Genomic DNA, 22085 nt, shown 5'->3' on the forward strand with positions numbered 1-22085 from the left:
CTATTTTATTTCCGTTGCTGTTTCACACCTAAACACTGCTGTGTTTAATGTCCCAGCAGCCAAACAAACTGGATTTAAACAGCTACAAAGTAAAATTTTCCCATCATTGTCATAATTTTGCCATCATGTTTGAAGTGCTGTAAAAGGAGAAGCAAATTATTTGTCTTCTATTATCGAAAAAGATATGAATATTTCTTCATAGACACAAGTGGGATCTTCATGAATGAAAGTCACTCTCATAACACCTTGAAAACCTGAAAGCAGTCAATAATCAATAAGTCATTGTACCATAAAATATGTGCCATGCTAAACTTGCAGATTTCACTCACACCATGTTTTGTGCCAAACACCTTCTTTAGTTTCAGTCTGTGATTTTACTATGAAGAATTTCATTTTCGGTTTTGGATTATAATAAACCTCAAATCAAACCTAGAAGAAACCACTGAGTTTCTCTCAGTGTGAAATTAAACTGCAGATGACTTCAATCATCCACAAAGAGCAATCTAGTATGTGGTTCAAGCTGGTTTAGAACTAGCCCAGCTTTCAGCCCTTTAGACAGATTTATAACACACCTCATGAAGGTGAGTTTCATGTGTTTGTCCATTTCACAGCAAGCATTTCTTACGCCTCTATACAAAAAATATAATTACAAGATCTCCTTAACTCTGTAATAATTCCTTAATCATGAAACCATGCAGAACTTCCACAGTGTAACAGCTTTTTCAATAATATAGGTGACATTTTTAACAGAAATGGTCAATTCCATTGACTTGATAAAAAAAAACAAGAGGTAAAATCCTGGTATTAAATTAGCCTAAAAATTGCTCATAAGGTGAAACAGCACCGTGCTATAGAGTCATGTGCAGCTCATAATCACCATAAGTCCCCAAACTGATGAAAAATTTCACTGTGAGCTAGTAGAATTTGTTCCTATTTGAGAGCTTCAGTAATTATTTTCAAGGAGTGTGGGAAGCCTTAGGATACAGACTCCCTACACCTCCATTGAACTTGAGAAAAAAAGAAGTAATAGAAAGGGAAACACTAACATTTTGAAACAATAAATAGATATGCAACCAGCTCCAGTGTTGGTGTTCAAGAGAAAATACTACCAAAATTGTCAAATCATGCTAAATGCTGTTGCCAGCCAGGATAAACAGCATTTGCTCTGTGGTTATATAGGCAATAGTTGGAATTACACAAGTAACTCAGGTTTTATTATTAACATGTATTTTTTTTCTAATTTCTTTAGACTCGCAGTATTTGCAGTGAACCCCTCTGTAAATAATTGCATTCTGTGTTTTATGAACAGTAAGTACAAGTCCCGAGGGTGAGCTTGAGCATTTGCTGAGGGCTTCAGGATAACCCCATAGCCCCATCTGCCCCCACCACAGGCCTTGGGGGTCAGGGACAGTCCCCTGGCATGAGTAAGAGTGAGCAGAAGACTTGAAGGCAGGAACAGCACAGGGCATCAACCACACATGAAAGCCCTAAGCAAACCAACCTCTTTTCTTCCAAGTGCTACCTCTAGCAGAAGCCAAGTAGAGCTACAGTTCAAGCTTCCCATCACAAGAGAGGAACGTCTGGGAGCCAAAGGTGACTATTCCATGCCTGCAACACTGGTTTTGGAGTTGTTCTGTGGCAAAGCTGAAACCTGAGGGATTAAGATCCCAGTTGTCCCATCCTAACTCATTAGGGAATATTTACCTTCTTTGATGACTCTCATGAGAAAGTGGGTTTTAGTTACTGGTTCTTTTGAGTGGAGCATTCAGGACCGAATGATGCTCTATTCTGAAAGCCTCTGCCAGGGCACACTGTCTCTTACTGCTTTTTCACCACACCTGGCAGACAAACACCCTCATAAACACGAGACAACAAATACCCTTCCTCACAGCAGAATTAGGCTTTGAAACCTGCCTGTTTTTCTTCTAATAACAACATTTACTATACCAATGACTCTGAAACAGAGACATATTTTACTTAATAAATAACAGTACCTAAACTTTGTACCAGCTGCTTCTTGCTTTCTGCAGATTATGGCAGATATACACATCAGTCTATATCATAAAAATATTTTACTATTCTGGAAAACTGTTTGGATTACTTTGCCTAAACTCTTCTCCCTTCCCTTTCCAAAGCCTTCACTAGCCCTCAGATGCAAATTTCCTCTGTTTTGAAACTTTCCCCCTGTGGACTGGACTAGATGCAATTATTTCCTGAAATATTTAATCTGGCAGTGTTAACTTTGGCCGGTTGAGGTAAATATAAGTGAGTCAAGATGAAACAGTAAAAATTTAACTCTGATCCCCAAAGCCAAATGCCCAGTGCCATAGCAGGAGGCAGGAGACAGAGACACAGAAGCCTGTGATGACAAATCACACGCTGGACAAGCAGTCCCCAGCCAGACATGACCGGCTTCCTAGCAAACCTGGTAAGTACTTGCTGGGGTATTTACATCTGTGAGATTTCTGTATGCTACTAGTGTTTCAAAGGAAATCAAACCAGTATCTCAGGAAAAACAACGAGGGTCCTGTTCACTATAAGCATCCTGGAAGTGGTTCTGCCCACCATTTGGGGGTATTATGTTGGTACATCATATGCTCTGCCATCCGTGTCGAAATCAATATGTTAACTTTGCTTACATGTTTCCGTTTACTGGAAAATATTTGCTCATCTTCTGAAAAAAAGAGCTTTGTTAGATGTATCACTAATTATTTAGTGCCAGAGAGGGCAAGCAGAGGTTTTGAAAGGCAGGGAACAGAACTGGGTCTTGGCAGCTGTGGCACCCTGACAGGGATATTGGTGGGAGATGTATTTCCTTGAGTTGGATGTAGGGAAGTCACAGGAGCATGTATGCCTCACACCAGGGCAAGCAGAGGGAACATCCCTACCTGCAAATTTCTTGAACAAATGAGATGCTTCTGGAGAATGAAAGGCAACATTACAAGTAGAGCCTGGTATGGCTACAAGCTTAAGATTTTGTTCTCCCTCTGCAGGTACAGTACCAGGGGCTCTTTCGAATGATCACTGTCCTGGGGTTCGGTGGAACATTCCAAATTGGCTTTCAAATTTCTAGCCTTACCTACATGTCTCAGGTAGGCAAAGATGCACATAGCACACTGGTTAATGGTGGCACTGAGCCTACGTCGTTGCTTGAGGATCTCCTCTCTGGCAGTCAGGAAGGGTTTAATCACAGTATTCTCCTCTCATTTCCCAATTGCTATGCTGTGCTACATGAAAAACAGAACATGTCAAAGTGTTGAAAACAGAAGAAAAGAGAGATCTGCAAGTTGTTCATAGAACTTCCCCAGAAGACACACACTTACTGGGGTGGCATCTGTCTCCCCTAAAAACCTACGGCATTTGTGCCTACTTCAGTGGTTTCAGTTGATACTTCTATAGTTACTCATCTTCACAGAAAAATAGAACATGTCAAGGGAGCCATGCTCTAGGAAAACGTCTGCTTCTCTCCACTGATCACTTCCACTAAAGATACTGGGGTCTAGATGGAAGACATTATTTTGTAAGGATCACCTTGCAAGAAAAGTGTTATTTTCTGGCTTCAGAGCACTAAGTTCTGAGTGAAAAGGTATTTAGGAACTGCACTGAACAGGGAGCTGTGTAAGCTGACATTCTTGGCAGGTACGTGAGAGAAAACCCATAACTCATTTGCAGAACTTTGCAGGGGTGTTTGTGCTGTTCTTTAGTCCATGCCTCAGTTCCTCAGATTTCAAGGACAAAAACCCAGAGGTTGAACTCCTTTTAACGGTAAAATGAACATAGCACAAGCTATTACACCATGTCTGTTAGCTAAGGCACACTTTCAAAGTCCTTATGAAATAGTGACTTTAGCTGAAGCAACAAAGTTATGCTGTAAATATAATAAAATACATGCACTGCTGTCACAGGTGCTGTTAATGAAAACTCTTTTCTGTCTCAGCATGTTAAGGCTTTCATTAATGAGACTTGGCTGGAGCGATATGGCTACCCCATCCAACAGGACAACCTCCTGTTCCTGTGGTCTATCACCGTGTCCATCTTTGGGATAGGAGGTCTCTTGGGATCTTCAGGAAGTAGATACCTCACTGTCAAATATGGCAAGTATGTATGTTTGAAGACACAAGCATAGAAAGGCTTATTTTGTCCTGGACCACATACGTGTAATGTCACAAAACTAGCATGACAATTTCACCCAGGACACCCTGCATGGCAGGAGCTGAAGTGCCATTTCCCCTCTGATTTACAAAACATCTTTTCACTGTCTTGCACTTACAGAAAGAAATGTCTCCTGTGCAACAATCTGCTCATGATAGTGGCAGCATCTATCATGGGCTGCAGTAAAATCGCCCAGTCCTTTGAGATGATTCTAATCGGACGTTTCATGTGTGGGATAAGTGCAGGTGAGTGATTCCTCCCACAGCTCATCAGGCTCTCACAAAATTTTACATCTTTATTGAAAGTAAATAATAACCCTCCACTAAGAAAATAAAAGATTAATGCCAGTGATCTTTTTTTCAGAAGATCTTCTATAACACCCAACAATAAAAAGCATAATTATTACTAATTTCACCAATACTAAATGAAATTCAGCTTTGCCAAGTGTATAAATGTGCAGAGCTGTCAGGAATGTTTTGATTCTGTATGAAACAAGGGGCTTTTTTTCTGAAGGAAAAATATGTATATTATCATCTTAATTTTGGTTAGCAATACTGAAAATTATATGGTTTATAGTAGTATTTTCATAAGGGGGAGTATTCCAAGCAGTAAGTCCTTGGGGTTAGGATAAAGATCTGGGCTTAATCAAGCAAAATAACTCCTGCCAAGCAGAGCCACATGCAGCAAAAACATCCTGTGCTGGTATCACTAGTCCTTGCATTTTTACCCTACAGAAAACTTGCTTTTCCATTGTTTGGATATTCACAGGGATGCCTATTTTAACTCGCTAGGGAGTTCACTTAGAAGCTAATGCCTGGTTTTCAACTAAGCAGGTTTTGTACATTGCTTCTCTGACAGACAGTTCTATTGAAGAACTGCAGTTAGAGTTTGAGAACTGCTCAGCCACAGAAATCCTGTGGTGTTCTAGAACCTGTATCATGCCTCATGCAAAGACCTGATTTTTGTTAAAGAGACTGCAAACCAAAGAGAGTGCTTTGCCACCACATAAAGCCAAGAGAAGAACATGTTGCTTTTAAAACAGATAAAAGGGGCAGTGACCACTATGTCAGGAAATAGCTCTTGTTCCAGGACTAGTATTCAGCATGTCTGAGCTAATAAGTATTTCACATATAGATGGAAACATCAGCTGCCTGAAACCATCAAAATTATTGCAGCACAGCAGAAAAGAAATCCTTGTGTCCCCACCTAAATCATATACAAACCAACATTGACTATAGCACTGTGTGTGTTAATCTGCCATGGATCTACCATACAGCTCTTTGATAGCATTATGCCAGAAAAGGCTGAGATTGTGTGGGTTAACTACAAGGGTATTAAATATTACTACAGGGTGTTTAGTTATTCAGCATTAGCACACTCTGTGTCCTTTGAAATATGCTAAGGCTCACAGGAGATTTCATGATGAGGCTACAACTGCACTTCAAAGAGAAAACCGTACATTTCTGAAGATCAGGAAACTGCTATATGCAAAGAGGACCAAATACTTCTGTAGAAAGAGTTAGAAAATCTAGTACTGAAAAAACTCTCCTATGTGGGTTGAGGTATGAGAAACAACTTGGTGCCTGAGGCATCTATATTCTGTAATGCTTAATTATCTATACCCAATTTTATTTCCAATGGTTATGAATTTTTCTCTCCCATAATTCTCTTCTCACCTCAAGGTCTTTGTGTTCCTCTACATCATCAATATGTTGGTGAAATTTCCCCTAGGAAGCTACGTGGATTTGCAAACTCTACTTCCTCTTTCTTTTGGACACTGGGAAAAGCCGTAGGGCAAATTTCAGGACAAAGGTATTACACAATCAATTTCCACACAATTAATTTCTGGATCCCTTCTACCTTTTGCTTCCTCCTCTGCTTTTCCATCCATTCCTTTCTCTCCTCAAAACCAAAGCAATGAACTCTTATGCTATACACACATTTTATCCCTGCCAGGGAGCTGCTGGGCAGCCAGTCCATGTGGCCCATCCTGATGGCCTCCTGTGGGTTCCCAGCACTGGTCCAGCTGCTCACGCTTCCCTTCTTCCCTGAGTCTCCACCATATCTCCTCATGCATAAAGGAGACCAGGAAGGCTGCAAAAAAGGTAACTGAGGGCTCCAGGTTTGTGCTCTTCACAATTTTTTGGGGATGTTTGCTTTCCTTGTATGGAAAAAAAATAAACAGGACAAAGTTTCTCCCTGCTCATTTCCAATATGGCTCTGTGAATACCTACCAAGTATATTTTTGTCGGAGTTCCCATATAGAATATGAAACTACTTCTCCCTATAGTTCTGTATTACAAAACCTTTCAGCTGACACCACCAGCACTGTCAGTCTGATGATCAGTGATAAATGCTAAATGAAAATGGCTGTTTGCACTTCAAGGCTCCACAGGGCACCCCTCAGCTCTGGTTGTTGGCTGTGTACCCTGCTCATACCCTGAGAGGAGGAGGAAAGGAGAAAAGTGGACCCATGGGCAGGGAGGGAGTCACTGTGCACCCCACTGGGCACCTCTGTCACACAGGTCCCTCTGTGCAGGAGGGGACCAGGGCTCAGGAACACCCTCTAGGACATCTCTGTCTCTCACCACAGCCCCAGCCCATGCAGACTGGGCTGCCAGACACCTGCATCACCTACTCAACAAACTTCTTAGGGAACAGAGACGAATTAACATGGCAGGTCTCGCTCTTCTTCTCCTCCACAGCCATAAGGCAGCTTTGGGGTGAAGGCCAACACCACGCAGACATTGATGACATCATGAAAGAGAAGGCAACAATGAAAAACACCAAGATCATGAGTGTCCTGGAACTAGTGAAAGAACCAGCTTTCCGTTGGCAGCTGTACATGATAGTTATTCTGACCAGCACAATTCAGCTATGTGGCATCAATGCAGTTGAGTGTATTTCCCCTTGAAGTCTCAAAGCACTTACTGACAACCCTAAGAGAGACATCATGGCTCACAGGAGTTCCCTCCATTTTTCTCAGGCTTCTCAGGCCACACTTTGCTGTGTGCCAATCCTCCTACAGGGCAGCAAAGCTTGGCTGGGCTCTCCTTCTGGCATCCCTCTGCCCAGCTCTTGGTCTTTGCTGAAGTTACCTTCCTGTGTAGTTTGACTCATTGAGCAGCCACCTTTGGGAGCTGTTACAGGCCCCAGAGCCCACTCTCACAAAGGAGCCCACCCTCTACTGGCAACATCTGCAGTGTAGCTGTATGTGACTGCTCGCTGCAGCTGCTGCTATTTGCCCCCTGGCTTTTGGCACCCTAAGATGTTGGGATGGCAGTATGCTCACTCTGCCTTTAAAGCTAACCAACAAGCATGCTCACTGTTCTGCAGCTTCTGCAGCTCTGCTCTTCCTTGCAGCACCACTTGCCTGGGATTCTTTTGAGGCCACAGCCTTGCACTTGCCTGCATGACTCTTTCACCTCTAACAGCACAATGCACCAACATCTGCAAAGGAAATACACAGCTGAGCCTAACAAAGCTTAAACTGGAATCTTTATCATCTCAGCATGTCTCCACACACTAACAGAGACCCTTGAAAAGATGCTTGTTTTACCCCCTCATGACTCTATAACCCACACTCTTCTTTCTGGAGGGTATCCTACAAGGATGTTTTTGGACGGGCTCTGAAGACAGAACATACCTGGCAGTTTCTGAAAGCACCTAAACCAGGATCCTGCAAACCTAATTACATTGTAGCAGTTGGAGGTCCAATTATCCCAGCATTTCATCTTTCAGCAAATTAATTAATGAAAGAATTAAATTTTATCTTATTTTTTCTGCTAATAAAGTCAACACCACCAAAAAGAGTGCAGAACTCTAGCTTGCTCCAAAGCTGAGCTCTTTGACTAGCAGCTCCTATCTAGGGCAGTATCACACAGGTATGGGTAAGAAACCAATTATTTTCTCCTCTTACTCTTTTATGGGGTTTTCTTTCCAGATTTATTTTTATACTTTTGAAGTCCTCCAGGCAGCTGGCTTTGATGAAAATATGATCTCCTACATGACCCTCTCTGTTGGACTCTCTGAACTCGTAGCTGCTGTAGTCTGTGTAAGTCACATTACCATGGGAACGGGGCACAGTTTGCTCTCTGGCACTGATACCAGTGTGGTTTCTGCCCTTCAGAGCTCCATCATTGAGCGACTGGGCAGGAAAGTGCTCATAAGAGGAGGCTATTGGATCATGGGTTCACTGCTAGCTGCTATCACCGTAACTCTCTCCCTACAGGTAAGGAAACCTCTCTCACAGCAGATTTCTCTGACTGTTCTATTTCTGACCTCTGCTCACAGGCAGGACCACACTACTGAGAAAGGAAAGTGAGGCTTAGATAGAGCTTGGCTATACATAGGATTAAACTCTCTCTCAGCTAGTATTCTGTTTTCCTTACAAGTGATCCCATGACCTTAGCAACGAGCACATAAAACCCTAGGAGGCTAGCACTGGTTCCTCATTTTATCAGACTGCAAGCACCCCAGACCTTTTGCATCAGTTAATTTGAAATTTAACCTTGCTGCAGAAGATATTGGGAATGCACTGTCTGTTCACAGACTGGAGACCATTTCACCTCTCTAACAATGGCACCTCTGTGTGGTTGCTGTGGCTCCTCCAGAAGCAAGTCACCTGGGTTACAAGTACTGCTCCAGAGCTACTGCATGGATACCACTGTAAAACTAGCCTTGAAGCAAGGTGGCAGCAGACTTCCATTTCTGATTTGTTCATGAAGGGTTTTGTTCATGAACATAGGAGAGGGAAATCTCTTTTCCTGAAGCACTGAGTCTCATTTCTTCTTGACTAAGATCTAGGAAAGCTCCTTTTCAGTGCCAGTTATTGAATCTATAAATTAACAAAGTGAAGAAAGATATGATTTGGCCTTCCCATATCTCCAAGTGCTGGAGGAAGCACTATGAGGTCAAGAAGAAAGGAAGACAGGGTGGAAAAGGACTATTCAGACTTTCCTTAATTGAAGCCTTCCAAGTTTGACAGCTGCTCTGCACTAGCAAATCTGTTTCTCTGCACACCTAACAAAAACTTCACGGCTCCATCCACAGGAAAAAAGCACTCACATCTCTCTGTCAGTTCCCACACACTGAACATTCCTTTCTTGAGGTGACTGCTGGAAAAAAAGAGCGTTTCTCACCAATGGTTATTAACAATTTTCACCCACAAGTTTGTTATGTTGGGTTTCTTTTTCCCCAGGACTGGTATTTCTGGATGCCATACTGCAGTCTTTGTCTCATTATCCTGTTTGTAATTGTCTTTGCAGTTGGGCCAGGTAAGTGCTCAGTCAAAGGAAATAAAGGAATTGAGTCATGTGAGCTTACTAATATGGCTAGTAACATACTGCACTATATTGCATAATATTTAGCATAAGTGAATTCATTTAACATAATCTTGTAGTCATTTAAACATTGTGAGTCCAGTCATTGGCCACAAACTTCAATGCCATCAGGTTTGGGTTTTGCTAACAAGAGGAAAGGAACACACTGGAAAAATACAGCAAAAACAGAGCAAAAGCAGATGGGTAAAAGATTTTTTAAAAATACCAAAAAAAAAAAAAAAAAAAAAAGAGAAAAAGAAAAGGAAGAGTTATTTTAAATTCTGTTGTATAATGTTACATCTTATCCCACACAGACAGCAGTGCAGAAAACCTGCTTTGGAGTAATCCCTTCCCTAGCAATTATTGCCTGATACTCTTTACATTTACTTTTTTTGAGGCTATTAATCTTTCAAATATTTGCCTTCCCACATGGCAGGGTTGAATTATTTTCCTAACTCAAAACTGTTGAAGTCCTGTGATCCAAAACATAACTGGAATGCCCAGGAAGTGAAACTGGGAAGATCACTCATTGGTCATCTAGCAGAATCATGGTGGGAATTCTTGTAAGCAATAATAATTGCCATTCCATCCTGACACAGCTTCTTTCATGAGATGATGTTCAGACTTCCTCAAGTGTAAACTGCTTAATTCTTGGATCTCCCCAATAAATTTATTTGAAAGTTTTCCCACTTTAACAAACTGATGTCTAGCAGTTTATAAGATACCACAAACATTTTCTTTTGTAAAAAACAGTGACATACTCAAGTGTGCTGAATGTCAGTCCATGATAGCAGCATCTATTTGCTGACTGTATAACAGTAACGCTCCATTCAAATGCTGAAACCAAACACATCAGCAAGTAATAATTCCTGTTCTTCTTTCCTTTCAGCTGGTGCCACAGTTTCCACTAGGGTGGAAATTTTCAAGCACTCCTGCAGACCACCTGCCTTTGTGGTCAGTTCACTTCTCAACTGGACGGGAGTCTTTGTGATTGGAACAACCTTCCCGTTCATTGTGGTGAGTGGCTTTGCCTGGGATGCTCCCCAAGGGCACTAAGCTTGAGTTGGCTATGGGATCAGGAAGACAAGCAGCAGCAGATGACAATGCTATGTCAGTCTAGAGTGGTCTTGCCACCTGCTCTGCCAAGTCCACTTTTGTACCTGAAGGGCCCTGGTTTGCTCAAGATACTTATTCAGACCAAAATATTTCTCAAAGGTCAAAATGCAAAGAATTCCTTATTAAATTCAAAGTACTTTGGGACACAAATACAAAAACTGTGCCAAGTAAGTGACAAAAGAAATGATATGCTCATTTTGCTCTCTTTCTTCCTTTGCTCTTCCCTGCAGGAAAGACTCAAGCACTTCTGCTTCCTCATCTCTATGGTGGTACTTTTCATTTCAGGGACAATTATCCACCTGTTCCTTCCAGAAACAAAAGGGAAATCAATCATGGAAATCACAGAAGAATTCAATAAGCTAAACTTTAAAAATAAACGTCTTCCAACAACTCCAAATCATATCACAGAGGATTACACCTTCTGCACTAGGCTTTGACCAGCCATAAGGGGAATCAGGCTTTCTTACAAAGAAGAAAACAAAAAGACATTTGTCATTTTCTGAGTAGTAAGTCAGTTCAAATGGACTGTCAGCTTTCCCATCTGCCTCTTACAAGGTTCCCGTTTTGCCAAATCAGCTCCTTTCTCAAGCACTCCACTCTGGGCAGCTCTGAAAAGGGATGAGGGCTGATATTAACAGCATAGACTCATGTGAATCATGAGCATTTTGGCTTAACTTGCTGATGTGAAAATCTCTTCTTAACAGAGCAACTAATACACACTGAAACTACATGTAGAATTTCTAAACACTCTGCTGACCACAGAGAAAGGAAAGACCTGTGATCCAGTTTCTCTCTATGATTTCTGAACATGTTTTTACAGCCCTGAAATGGGAACAGTGAAGTTCTTGGCTTGCCAGCTCTGGCTAGGGTTCAATCCATAACAGATTAAAGAAAAAATTTAGTGGAATAGGAGACAAATTCTTTGTTTCTTTAGACTCAACTGAATAATCAAATCTTGCCAGGTTCCCATGCACCATGCCATGTTGTCCTTGTGTAGTATCTACTTTGACAGACTTGAACCATTTTGGACTGCCTTTCAGTGGCAATAGAGCTAAAGGCCTGATGGATGGAATCCAGTCACCATAAACCCCAAGGACCTAGAGTCATTTTAGATACTCTGTGCGACCATGCCTGTCACTTTTGTCATCTCAAGTCTGTAGCTCTCCTTCCAGGAGCAGAGTTCCCACAGACATCTCATGGGCTGTGAATCCCACAGCAGTTGAACTGCTCCTCTCCTTGTGTGACTGTTGGCTACCTGGACCAAATTTACCCCAGAAGAACTGCCTCAGACTGGAACTGATCTCACCAGAAACTTGTTTTGGAGATACACAGACTCCTGAGACTCTTCTTTTCTTTAGAAAGTGTCTCATATTCTTCATGTTTCCCTCTATTGATGAGATGCTAACATGGTCCTAGTAGCAAAGCAATACTATTAGAAAGACCATGAACAAAGCTGAGGCTCACAGTGGAGCACACTATACAATTTAAAGTCCAAACACTAGACCTGTAAGGTAAAATAAGTGGATTTACCTCTGCTGTTTCTTTGAATGGCATATTTACTTCAACACAAATAAGGTTATTCTAAATAAGAATTCAATTGTTCAGCTGAATTGCTGCTAATTTTTAATTGTCAATGTTAAACATAATAAAAATGGCAGACTGCCTTGTAATAAAACTTCTAGCCTCCACAAATGTTTCTTTCCCCACATCATGATCTCCATCAGGGACAGCTGACTAGAAAAACCTATTGGTGTGCATACCCTTCCACCATTGTGGCTTTTCATTATTGCCGGTGGTTTTTTATTGAGGGACACTTAAGACTTCTCATTAAAATATAATCTATGAAACATCAAGTGTCCTTAAAGTCAGAAAACTCAGTAATTTTCTGGTGTTCATAGAAACATAGAATGTTGAGGTGTTGGAATGGACCTTAAAGATCATCTAGTCCCAATCCCCTGCCATGGGCAGGGACACCTCCCACTAGACCAGGCAGCTCAAGGCTTTATCCCACCTGGCTTTGAACACTGCCATGTACAGACTGTTCCATATACACACAACATGATTAAAAACTACCAGTCATTTGGAGACAGCTACCAAGATAGAAAGGAAGTCTCAACTTTTTGCAAAACAGAATTCTCTCTTCCCTACCAGTCATTCTGAAAACATCCTTCATTCCATTACAGCAGTCCCTGAAGTCATTGGAAACAAGAGCAGAGTGGCAATGTGCAGCATTGCTGGAGAGGCTCTCTAGCCACTTCTCTGATTTCAGTTATTCATTAGGTGTTATTAGGAAAACCTTCCCCAGAAGATCCTCACCAGGAAGTGAGAGCAACATTAATGTGACAACGAAGTGGAACAGCTCTTTGGAGCAGAGGCCAACCTTTGCCTGTGCTCAGTGGAGCATGAGCTGTATTCTGGTGGCAGTCTGGTCAAGGGATGAAACAGCAAGAAGGTATGGTTCAAATATACATGGGAGGTGACAGGGACAGAGAGGACAGTCATTCAGAAATTTCAGGAATGCACATTTTCTTCCAGAGACAGGCTGCATTTAAGGAATCCCCCGTGCTGAAAGCTACATATTATTGCCTGTTTGTGTCTTCACCCAATATCATCTGAGCAAGGCAGATACCAACACCTAACATGGCATTTCTTCCCACTGTCAGATGTACGCCACGTTGTTTCAACTTTGTACAACTTTACAGAAAAGGAAATTAATTCTTGGCATCAAAGGGACAGTCTGGTTCCTTGCTCTATCAACAGTTTATCTGCTGCAGAACCTAAACTGGAAACAATCCCCCCATGAACTCTGAGCACACATCAACAGTGAAGTCAAGTTCACGCCGAGGCCTGCACAGTGCCAGAAGAGATGGCCAGGTGGTGCCACATGCTGCAGTTCAGACATTATCCTGAGACTCTGTGACTATGCATGTGATGTGTTTTCTAGCAAATATGACTGCTTTCATCCAACAAACCCTGTATGATTTCTTCATCCTCTTCTTCAACTGAAGTGTAAATGTGTAAATGGCAAGGGACAACTAAGCCATTTGCCAACTTCATACATACGAAACCTTCTTAACTGTGAAATAAATGAAGTTAAAGCCTGAGATTATCTCACAGAAGAAAGAGACATCAATCCAGCTGTGGAGGTTACAAAACAGTTTCAAAATAACTGTGTTTTTCATTGCAGACAGAAATAAATAAACTGACTCATGGAAATGCCAGACAAAACTGTACGTGATGAATCTTTCTCTCTGCTCGCAAAGGAAAATCAGCTACTATTAAATACTTAGCTGGTCAAGCCTGGTATGACGCTGTAGAATCGTTACATTTGCACCCCATTTCAAAATCCTGGAGCAGTTCAGTTCCTTTCAGTAATGATTAAGTTACGACGTGCTCCAGTTGCATCACATGAAGAAAGGATAGCTCTTTCCTATTATATGTCAAAGTCCTATAGTTCACTGTCCAAGCCCCATCTAAGATTCCCAACAGATAACTTTGTCTTTATTTTCTCAGCTTATACTGAAAACTGAACAAGTTGTGATTATGGGAATCCTGTTCAAAGTTGATGCCTCAGTTCCTGATCCCTCTAGCACAAGACAGAGGTCATGAAGTATCCAGCTTCCCTGCAAGAGAAACCACCTTGTTTACTTGGGCTAGACATAACCATTGGTTGAAATATTTAATCCAACAATCCTAAACTTTGTACGACTGCTGAAATATCTGTAATTAACTCCAAAACCTCTGAAGTAAAATTTAACTTCAATAACATGGGACTAGTTCACTGATACTGCTATTGTTTAATGTGAGCATTTGGCTCCTTTGGCACGTACTAGCCAGTAAGCAAGAGGCATCAGCTCTTGTATAGAGGATGGCTGCCTTCTTCTCTGACCTGGTGAGTATCTGGCCACTTTTCCTCAGGGCTCTGACTTTTAAAAGAGAAAGCTAACATGATACAAAAGATTCAGATTCTTTAAAGGTAGTAAGTTCCTTTGGTATGGAGACCATCTTTCCTTTCTGTGTCTGAACACCACCAAGAACAATGGGGCCATGAAGATCGTGTTGCATAGTAATTTCTAGGCAGCAATATAAAATGAAATGAAATGAAATGAAATGAAATGAAATAAAATGAAATGAAATAAAATAAAATGAAATGAAATGAAATAAAATGAAATGAAATAAAATAAAATCAAATTAAGACTAACAACAGCTCGGGCAGTTCAACCACTGACAATGCTACTTTACTTTTGTCTTCTGAATTACTGAAAACAATACTAATTATTAACCACTCTGATTACTTCCCAAAATAATGAATATATTAACTGTACTGCAAATGGCTAAGAAATCATGACATAAGCTTTAAAATAAACTACTTCCTTCATTTCATCATAAGATAATTAATAAAACCCATCAAGAGTTTCCATACTCTTAAGCAGGGAAGAAGTAATCTGTATTTCTTGCTCTGTTTCTCAACTGCCAGCATGAAGCTATTTTGATTTTCTTTCTAAATATTAAATTGTTAGTTTATAAGTGTATTAAAATAAGATAAAAAAAAAGAGTGAGAGGGTGAGTTCTTAATTTGTTTTAATAGTTTTGCCAATTAGCAAATCCATTGAATTTGAGACAGGATTTCCAAGGAAATTTAGAGTCTTCTTTCCGGTCCACAGGTTTTTGGTTCTTGTCATCTGATAAATTGGGAAATCCAGACGTGGCTTAATTAAATTACGAGCTCTCAAAAGATGGGCCTAAGAGCCATAAAAAGGAGTGTTCTTCTAAGTATCTTCCAGTCCAGCATTATTCACATTTGCATTACTTTGTCCTGCCTGATTGCATTTTCTACCAGCTTCCCTTCGCCCAGGCACTGAATTTCAGAGAGCTGTGAGCTCCCAAGGTTCATACATGACAGGAAAAGACACAGAGCACAGTGTCCTCTCTGCAGAGGTGGTGTCACTGGCCTGGCCTGTGATGTGCTGAACAACAAGGGAGAGCAGATAAACCCCAAAGGACCCTGCACAGGTCCTGGTGGGGCTAAAATCTCCATTGTCCTAGGTTTGGTTTGCTAGGGACAATCCAAGCTGTTTGAGGATAACTCCACTATACTAACACATACCTCAAAATGGTCTAAGTAGTTACATGTTATGTTTTCTCCTTATTTACAGTTGAAATTATTTCACTCATCAGAAGTGTACTTCAGTCCCAAATCCTTGACCAAGGAAATGATAGACAGACAGCATCTCCCTAGCCTGGAAGATGTGAAGCACATAGTTCCATGGTTAAATATACAGAGAAAATATAATATTGAGAAAGGAGAAATGAAACCCCAAATCAAATCAGGAAGATTTTTATTTGAATGCAATTTCAGGGGCTGTTCCAAATTATTATCCTATCTCTGTAGTCTATGCCTTCCTGAAAAAGCTGAACATTAAAAGGATCTTTTCTTAACTATGCTTAAAGATACGATGAAATTAGATTAGAGGGAAGTAGATTAGAGGGATTTTTGAAAAATGCTTAAATTCAAGAGGATTTGAAGGGGACAAAGAAGAAAGATCAGTGTGGCCCTGCAGAAATCTAGGCTAATGAGAAACTGATGGAGTATTTTGGTTTTGCTTTGCAGGTTCAGTTCCGGGGACTATTTCAAATGATCTTGGTGCTGGGAATTGGTGGCAGTTTCCCATATGGATTCCACATTTCTGTCATCAACTATCCTTCTGTGGTAAGCAGCCATCTACCTCCCTAGGCTGAAAACACAAAGTGGAGAGTCTGAGCTCTGTGTTCTCCCAGAAACCTCAAACTTGCTGAGCATTCAGCTGATACATCTATGCCTTTTCTTTGTCTGCCTGTTAATGTCACATGTCTAGGGAAGTCTTTCTCCTAAAGAACAGGATAGCATTTTCTGGTTGAAGTAAGTATAATAATCATGCAGTATACAAGCCCCAAAAGGAGGGCAGAAAAGGTGCTCTTAGGGTGCTTGCCAGGAAGCTTCCTGACTGATACAGACTTGCAGATTTTGCAATGGGATCTCAGTGAACTTGTTTTAGTCTGAGAAAATCACAAAGTATGTCTAATACTAGAACCACAGGCTTGATCCAAAGCACAACAGCCACATAATATGAAGGGATCTTATACCCATTATCCAGCCAATCTTGTTTTATTTTTCAGCACATCAGGAAGTTTATTAATGAAACCTGGATAGAGCGACATGGCTCTCCCCTCCATCCTGAGACAGTCATGCTGTTGTGGTCCTTCATTGTGTCTGTTTATGGGATAGGAGGATTCCTGGGAAGCCTCTGCTGTGGCTACCTGACTACAAAATACAGGAAGTAAGTGTTCCTTGTAACAGCTCAACGGTCAGAAAGCACAGGGCAATACCAAGGTGAACAAATAAATCTCTTCTCTTTGGTTGAAGCCGTTCAGTTGAAGACAACTGATAGGGTGTCCTAGCACATCCACCTCTTCCAAGCAGCAAACAGTCTTCTGTCTTATCTGCCCTCTCCAGGGAACTGTATTGCCTAAAGTCTGCAGCCACCATCACATCACTGGATCAATGCCTCTGGGAGTAGCAGAATATGATCACAATCTCTTCAAGTTCCCCTGTGACCCCCATAAAGATCTCCCAAGCTTTTCAAACCCCAATAAAGGAGCTCTGTGTCTTATGTTGCGACACATTATATGCAGTGACTCAACACCTGGGAGACATCCTTAAGTGCCAAAGAAGAGCCAGATTTCCATTTAAACACACTCATTTTGGGGTGGTGACATTAGATGAAATATTCAGATCCAGTTGAATAAAAATATGAAGAGAAAGCAATAAATTGAGTGTAACTACACTGTAAAGATACAACCACCACTGAAACAAATGTCCAAGAGACATCTCTGTTCTTGGGAATCCATTTTACAGAAAATCAGTGCCAAACTATCATTTCCACTGGATGGAGAAAGGATCCTCACCAGTCTGGTCTGTTCTCAGTGCCTTGTGTGTAACACCACTAATTTCATTTGCAGAGAAATTGGCAAACATATCTGCTTGGTGTGACCCTCTTACAGATCTGCTCCACAACGCACTGATCCAGAGGCCCCTCATATGGGTCTCAACAAACCACCTTAGCCTGCCTGCAATTGTGTTCTTTCCTATCAGGTAAGTGCCCCCAAGAAATTTCTTGTGGGACACTGCCTCATCCCACATGCAGAGGGTCTCCCAAGACTGGAAACAAGATCATGCACTTCTCCCATGGGCTATTTCACACACGATAACCTAATTGCTGAATCACAGTCTAAACACAGGGTGTCCGTGGATCCTTAATGATTGCAAGAGGAGTCTTGTCTAACAAGCATCATGACAAAACATCTGAGTGCAAAAGACTTTGATTTGAGCCTGAGACCTCATGGCTGTAAGCACAGCAGCCCACAATTCACAGAGTGACTACTGAAGTATGCTGGTCAAAACTCTTTCTGCCATTTCAGATCAGATTCATTCAGCCAAGAGTGTCTTTAATATGAGCCATTCTAGAATGGGAGCTGTAGACTCAGACTGTTTCTGGAGAACAGACTGACATTTGATGAGGAGTTATAGCCATTTGAAAATCTTGGTGACAAACTGGCCCAGTTCTTTCTCTTTCCCCACTTGTATTATGGAAATGATGATGAAGGGGTCCAACTGTTTAAATTCTAAGCTGAAGGATCCTCAAATTTTAGAGAATCATTTTGATTATCCAAAGTCAAAATTATCTCAACCATTCCTCAGAACACTAGGAATGGCTGTACCACGCTTCATCTCACAGCAAGAGTAGTCAAAAGAGTACAAGAGGTTCTCATTTCACACTAAATTCTCAAGGGCTTTTTTCTTTCTTTTTTTTCAGAAAAAAGTGCCAGATGTGCACCAACCTGATCATGCTGGTAGCTGCCCTTTTCATGGCCTTTAGTAAAACAGCCAAATCCTTTGAGATGATTCTGGTCGGACGCTTTCTCTACGGCATCGGGACAGGTATGTGCTCCTGCACTGTGGACTGCAGGCAGCCTGGCTGCCCAGGGATTGTCTGCACAGCCATTCTTGGAGAATGATTCTTACTAGCCACTTAATAAAAGGGAAGGACATCATCCCTTTTGCAAGAAATAGTCACCTAAATGCCAGAATGAATAGAAGAGAAGACGGTCAGAAAGCTAAATTTTCCTAAATATTTTAACCGTCATTTATCCTCTTCTGTGTTCAAGGTTTTTCCCTCAATATACATCCTCAGTATGTGGGAGAGATATCCCCCAAGAAGCTGCGTGGATTTACCAACTCCACAGTTGCTGTTTTTCTGACTCTGGGAAAACTCACAGGACAGGTTATAGGACTACGGTAAATTCTCCAGTCTTTCTATCAGGTTACACTGAAAGTAGAAATCTTTCTAGAACCTTAACCTCCCACCTAGTCAGTGACTGAGAAACACTCTCATCCTCCCTAAAATAGGCCTTAGCTCATGCCACAAGAAAAATGTTGATCATATCTGAGGCAAACATATAGTTCTAAATATAGGAGGCAGAAAATTAATTACTCATGAACTGATTTCTTCTGATTTCCACACCCTTTCTACTAGCTGACTTCCCCTTCAAAATTCACTGTACTTACATGAAAAGCCTTAGCAAAACGTTTTGGTCCTGTTGCCAAACAGTGGTCAAATGAGTCTCATCAGCTCTCTTGACATTATATTGGGTCCCAGTGATATTTAGAGAGGTTTTCAAAATACCAAATAATTCCTTTAAAATAAAATGTCAGAAATAAAAACATCTAAATTTGTGAATTTTGCCAAATTATGGATGCAGAGTTTTGCTCCACTGTACTCTTGAATGGAATCTGAGCAATCTTCATCACTCAGAAAAACTTCCTGAACATTCATTCCATTATTTCAGCATAATTTTGTTTCACATACACTTTCCAGGGAGATTTTAGGAAGCGAAGCTTTGTGGCCATGGTTGTTAGCATCTAGTGGACTTTCAGCATTGGTTCAACTGGTTACCCTCCCATTTTTCCCTGACTCACCATCCTACCTCCTGATACAGAAGGGTAATGAGGAAGCCTGCAGGAAAGGTAGAGTGTCGACTTTCCTCACTTACTTCACTTCATTTGACATGTTAGTGACAGCCCCTGCAGAGGACAAGAGAGCAGCACAGAGCTGAGCAGCACAGAGCTGTGCAGCACAGGGCAGTGCCATGGAGCAGAGGCACTCCCTTAGTACAACAGCTGAGGCACCCATGACAACGTGTCTGTATTAACCTGGGCCTCACCCAGTCACTTTTCATCTGTTAAGACAAGAAATGTAGATATGTATCAGCAAGTCTAACACTTCCCACTTGATTTCTTTAAAGGAAGCTGTTTAAGCAGCTCTTTCTGTATATTAAGTAAAATGTACCTAAATATTTACTCTGTTTACAATTAAGTGAGTTCCACATATGCTATGCTATACTGACAGCCAGAGAGAAAAAATTCTTCCAACTGCCTAATGCCCCAGCAGCAACCAGAGGGCAGAAGCAGATAGCACTGGCACCACCTACACCAATGGACAGGCAGGCTAAAGGGTTTAATGTAACCACTCGTGATGGACTATACTGGTAGAATAATCCACATCCCTCTTTCTCCCCAACAGCCATCAGGAAGCTCTGGGGGGAAGGAGACCACCAAGCAGAAATTGATGACATTATGAAGGAGAAGGGTGCAATGGCAAGCACAAAAACTTTGCGTGTCCTTGAAGTAATAAAAGAGAGATCTTTGCGCTGGCAACTTTACATTTTGATGACGGTCATGACCACCTTGCAGCTCTGTGGAATCAATGCAGTTGAGTGCCCTCTTTATCCCCAGAACAAGAGACAACACTAGGCAGCATTACAAACTCCTCAAAGTCAATGTTATTACACCAGCTTAGAATGGCATCTCAACTGCAACACGGTTTTCACAGGTGCATTTCCTCTCTGCATTTTTCAGATATACTTCTATTCTTTTGAAGTGTTCCACACAGCCAAGTTTGAAGAATACCTTATCCCATACGTGTCCCTGGGAGTTGGGTTGTGTGAATGCTTATCCTCTATACTCTGTGTAAGCCTTTTCAAACTTCAGTGGGAAGGAAAAAAATACTGTGGTCAACACTTGTACTTTTCCTTACTTATAACTGAGCTTGCATAACCTAAGACACATCTTCCTGCTTCTGCAAAAACACATGCAGGATAAAAGGCAATTCTTTTCCCAAATTATTTGCAGGAGTGTATGTCTTTAGACTCATTTTTATTCTGTAAAATAATTTTCTGGTGTTCTGAGCTAGAAGTGTGTGTGTGTGTGTGTGTGTATGCACAATTCAACATATGCCAGCACACAAACTGCCTAAAAACAGCGTAGAGCTGACTAATAAACACAGCTTAATGAATAATGAGTTACCTTTGAAGAAGCTAATCAAATTCTTTTGGAATTAAGAGACTCAAATGACATTGATTTATGACTATGATTCAGATATATTTCCTGCAAAGAACACATGAAGAATTATTTGAGAACTGGGATTCATGACCTGTGTTTTCTGCTTTTCAGAGCACTCTCATAGACCGGTTTGGGAGGAAGGTGCTGCTGTGGGTCGGATACACACTGATGTGTTCTGTGCTAGCACTCCTTACCATGACCCTGTCACTGCAGGTACAGAGGCTGCAGCCTCCTGGCTGCTTGCTCAGCACCAGCCCAGCTTTCCAGTCTTGCCTATAGGATATGTACACAACCTTGAGCCAGTGGCAGAAAATACAGAGCTCTGCTATTCTGTCATGTGTCTAACAGTTTGATGTCACTGGTTTTTCACTTTTAGCACCAGTTTTTCTGGATGCATTACTTCAGCGTTGTCTTGATCTTCCTGTTCGTTGTCTTCTATGGAATTGGACCATGTGAGTACATCAGTGGCTATGCTGGGAGGAAATTTTGTATTATATTGTTTGGCAACATAACTGGCATAGGAAGAACAGCCTAGCGCCATGGTAAAAAATGTTCTGGAAATTCAGGAGGGAAGGGCAGACATGGTCAAGTGGGAGGCAGGAAAAGGATAAAGACATCTCTAATTCTACTGCTGACCACAGGATCAAAATAATTTAAAACACGGTCTTCTCCAGAGGGTTTGAGACAGAAATTTCAGAAGATTTTTTTAAGTACTCAGCTAAAAACAGGATTCTAGGCATTGTCAGGTCTGTTATAGTAATCCTCTTCATTAGCTTAGCAAGTCAAGCTTATGCCTACCAACATGCTTCAGGTGGAACTGACCACAGGAGCCGAAAGAGGAGCTGGTTTTATAAATCACTGCACCAATAATGATTACCAGTGCAATATGGAACTGCACAGATCCACTGGCACCAGAAAAGGCATTCCAGTTTGTATAAGAGAAATGTAAATTAACAGCTGCAGTCCTTCCTGGACTCAAGGTCTTTCACCCTCATAGCAGAGGCCACCTACCAACAGGGCACCTACTCTGCCTGTCTGTCATCTTCTGCCACTGCCAT

At 41.4% G+C, this 22085-nt stretch overlaps 2 protein-coding genes across 2 annotated transcripts in view; both read left to right on the top strand.

Moving 5' to 3' along the window:
- Nucleotides 1-2404: 2404 nt before the first annotated feature.
- Nucleotides 2405-11190, top strand: LOC103809835 (solute carrier family 2, facilitated glucose transporter member 11-like). The gene is made up of 12 exons (XM_009082703.1): nt 2405-2428; nt 2994-3092; nt 3938-4098; nt 4273-4397; nt 5835-5964; nt 6109-6257; nt 6858-7045; nt 8096-8206; nt 8282-8383; nt 9353-9428; nt 10363-10490; nt 10820-11190. The coding sequence occupies exons 1-12, from the start codon at nt 2405-2407 to the stop codon at nt 11024-11026; spliced, it is 1500 nt and encodes a 499-aa protein (XP_009080951.1). The 3' UTR covers nt 11027-11190.
- Nucleotides 11191-14457: 3267 nt separating this feature from the next.
- LOC103809834 (solute carrier family 2, facilitated glucose transporter member 11-like) overlaps nt 14458-22085 on the top strand; it is an 8344-nt gene continuing 716 nt past the window's right edge. The window contains exons 1-10 of the mRNA XM_009082702.1: nt 14458-14481; nt 16201-16299; nt 16746-16906; nt 18443-18567; nt 18795-18924; nt 19505-19653; nt 20210-20397; nt 20545-20655; nt 21139-21240; nt 21404-21479. Coding sequence (XP_009080950.1) covers nt 14458-14481; nt 16201-16299; nt 16746-16906; nt 18443-18567; nt 18795-18924; nt 19505-19653; nt 20210-20397; nt 20545-20655; nt 21139-21240; nt 21404-21479 — 1165 coding nt within the window. The remainder of the gene's footprint in view (nt 14482-16200; nt 16300-16745; nt 16907-18442; nt 18568-18794; nt 18925-19504; nt 19654-20209; nt 20398-20544; nt 20656-21138; nt 21241-21403; nt 21480-22085) is intronic.

Source organism: Acanthisitta chloris, unplaced genomic scaffold (assembly GCF_000695815.1).
Source record: "Acanthisitta chloris isolate BGI_N310 unplaced genomic scaffold, ASM69581v1 scaffold24559, whole genome shotgun sequence".
In the NCBI taxonomy this organism is placed as follows: domain Eukaryota; kingdom Metazoa; phylum Chordata; class Aves; order Passeriformes; family Acanthisittidae; genus Acanthisitta; species Acanthisitta chloris.